Source organism: Rhagoletis zephyria, unplaced genomic scaffold (genome assembly GCF_001687245.7).
Source record: "Rhagoletis zephyria isolate East Lansing unplaced genomic scaffold, Rhagoletis_zephyria_1.1 Rzeph_scaffold_06822, whole genome shotgun sequence".
Taxonomy (NCBI): Eukaryota; Metazoa; Arthropoda; class Insecta; order Diptera; family Tephritidae; genus Rhagoletis; species Rhagoletis zephyria.
Genome location: NW_016163905.1, coordinates 4,709 through 7,659, shown reverse-complemented (window position 1 = coordinate 7,659; position 2,951 = coordinate 4,709). Strand labels below are relative to the sequence as shown.

General features: G+C 39.1%; 1 protein-coding gene across 1 annotated transcript; it reads right to left on the bottom strand.

Annotated features, from left to right (window-relative positions):
* Positions 1-851: 851 nt before the first annotated feature.
* On the bottom strand, positions 852-1,653 carry LOC108373562 (BTB/POZ domain-containing protein KCTD12-like). The gene has a single exon (XM_017629476.1). It carries the CDS (start codon positions 1,533-1,535, stop codon positions 852-854), a length of 684 nt encoding a protein of 227 aa, XP_017484965.1. The 5' UTR covers positions 1,536-1,653.
* Positions 1,654-2,951: the final 1,298 nt, after the last annotated feature.

The following is a 2,951-nucleotide window of genomic DNA, read 5'->3' as shown; positions in this document are numbered from 1 at the left end:
ACTTACACATTTAAGCCTCCAAGAAATACTTTTCTACTTGGCATTCATTATTTTTTCTCTTTCAAGTTGCTTTGCAATAAAGATATGTTGACCTTCTCAAGCAACTAGAGGCGTTAAAAAGTTACCGTAGGCTGAGTGGTATTTAACACCAGCACTTGGAGGTTGTAAGTTCTAATTTAGAAAACATTAACAAAAACAAAAAAAAATCATTTTTATTTATGGCAAACACGCGCCTACGCCTCTCGCTTTGGACTACGAAATACTGATAGCGTTGACATGCTGCCCTGTGTCTACAGTCAGTTCGGACTCGAGGCCTGTTGCTGGCTGAAAAATTTGGACAGCGTGCGGTTGTAAGTACTTGCGGTCTGCTTATCGAGGGCTTATATTCAATACGCTTTATCTGCAATTTCCACAAGATTCAGTTTCTGATATAAAAATCAACCGAAGAATTTACTATTAAATTTCAAAGTTAAAGTTAACATCAATAATGACAGTTAATGCCCAAACAATTTCAGATAGAGGGTATTGAATATCGGCCCTAGTTATGTAGGTATGTGTTATTTTTTGCTGCAGTTACTAAGCTTACATGGTATGCGTTTTGCATTTTTATTCTACTTTTCATATATATATAGTTTTTTCTCCATATATACGCTTAACATACTAATTACAATGGAACTTACTTACATGCACATTATCAGTTTCTATGTTTCAAATATGTTTATATATATATACGCTCTCCCTAGAACTCACTTATTTAGTTATTTTGGCTTGCAAAGCCCAAACAAATGAACGCCTGTTGCTTATGCACCATAACGGCTACCCACCGCCCGGTTACCGTCGTCAACAGCTTTTTATTCTCTCACAAAAACAAATTCATTATAATGATTCCATCGATTCTCCTCAGTATCCACACCCGGCTTGGGTTCCGCCACCGAGCCCGCTGTGCCCGAACCACAGCTGCCCGCCAAGCGGAAGCCCCGCTCATGCAGCATATCAAAAGCTTGCTCAATAAAACAATGCTTGAGGAAGAAACGTGATGTATAGCGATCTGGACCACCATGATCGGGATCGCGTGACTCATTCAAGGTATCGCCGAAAATCTCGCGACATAACGCCACCCGCCCACAGACGAGAATGCGCGATAGCTTGCGGAACTTAACATCGGCCAGACCATCTTTGCCGAATTGAAAGCTGCCACGATAGCCAATTGTTATGCAGCCAGGTGGACGTATGTCGCTACCGCTGCGCAAACTCTCCAACATGCCGGCCAATTTGAAGTGTTCTGCTTCGCGTTGCAGGCGCTGTCGTTCGCGGAAGCCCTCCGGCAGGCTGAGCTGCTTGTCGCGCATATAGTCCAATATATAGCGAAAGAGTACGCCGTCGCGATCGAGGAAATAGCGTCCTTTGTTGTCCTTCACTAGCGCATCTAGATTACTGAATAGTTCGTGTAGGCGTGAGGACTTCGCCTGCAGCAGTGTGTCCAGTAGGGTGGTATAATGTACGCCACCAACATTCAGTTCAATCACTTCGGTCATTTTAAATTTTTAAGTGTGTTGGCAAGTGTGAAACTATTATTTTATAAAGACACCGAGGCACTGTTTTGGCTGTTGGAAGCAAAAATATTGCAGTTGGACACCGTTATATTAACTTCACTGACAACTGGTGTTTGTATAGATATATTTTTGAATAGCATATGCGTTGAGAAACTTTTGTTGCTTCCAAAAAATATGGCTTCAGTTTCACTTACGGTTACTAATTTTTATCTTTAACAAATTTATTTAATTGTAACCGCTTTCTTTTTTTTGATCAGCTTAACACAAACACGCGTGTAGCATTGCATATGGTAAGTGGTAACTTCGCGAGTTTAACTCCAAAGTCATTAAAACAGTTATCCGTTATATGCTTGCCGTTTATTCGGTTGCAGCCTCTCGCTGTTCAACGCTTACTGTTCGCTTTTGTATCTACACTCGCGCCTTAAATAGGTGTTGATTTTTCTTTTATCACTTCGTGCTAACTGATTTTGCTGCACGCTGTTGAGCTGTTTGAGCTGCGAAAAATGGCTTTAGCGGAATTTTTCTTCCATCGATAATTAAATTTTTACTATTAAATAATATTCATTCAAATTTATTTATTTTCATTATTTCAATTATATGTACATATGTAAAATATTTCTCATAACCCTTTTAAGCGTATGCCAACTGAAACGTCTACCAACGTTGGACTCTCATGCTGAACTGAATCGAAAATGTAGTGAACTGGACCAGCTGCTGGCTCTTCGATATGTACATAGTTGCACTAAATGTGATGTACCTCATATCCGTATCCATAATGCTGACACACATACACACACACCTAGTGGCACATATCTCTTTGCTCTATCGTAAATGCGTCTGCTTATTGTGTCAGACAGTGCGTATACGTAACGTCTGCGGCGAGCAAAGGCCATTGCAAAAACATATTAAAAGCGCTCTCTCTGCTCATAAATTTGAGCAACTAAGCACCAGTGTTGCCACTGCCTTAGCCTTTATATTGTATCCAAATCAGTGTTGCCAGAACTTTTTGGGCCGACCGGCTAGATTGGCAAAAAAAAGCGGCTAAAAACGGCTAAAATGTTTTAGTGAAATTTCACATAGACTCTGGCAAAAAACGGCTAAAATGTTTTAGTGAAAATTCACATGCTTTATTTAAATAAATCGCAAGAAACGAAAGACTAGTTAACACCATTAATTTATATCGAGTGTATATTCCTCATCATCAAATGAATCACTATTGTATATATCACCTGAATTCATTAATTTTAAGAGATCGTCATCTACATTAAAATTATGGCAGCATTTTTCTTCACGTTTTAAACCGTATCTTATATATAAAATAGCGTTTAACGTTTTTACATACATTGGATTTCTTTGCTTAGTTTTTATTATATTCATTGAACTAAATATTCGCTCTAC

Excerpts from the sequence above, each read along its gene's own strand:
- LOC108373562 (XM_017629476.1), bottom strand. The coding sequence starts at position 1,535 with ATGACCGAAGTGATTGAACTGAATGTTGGTGGCGTACATTATACCACC.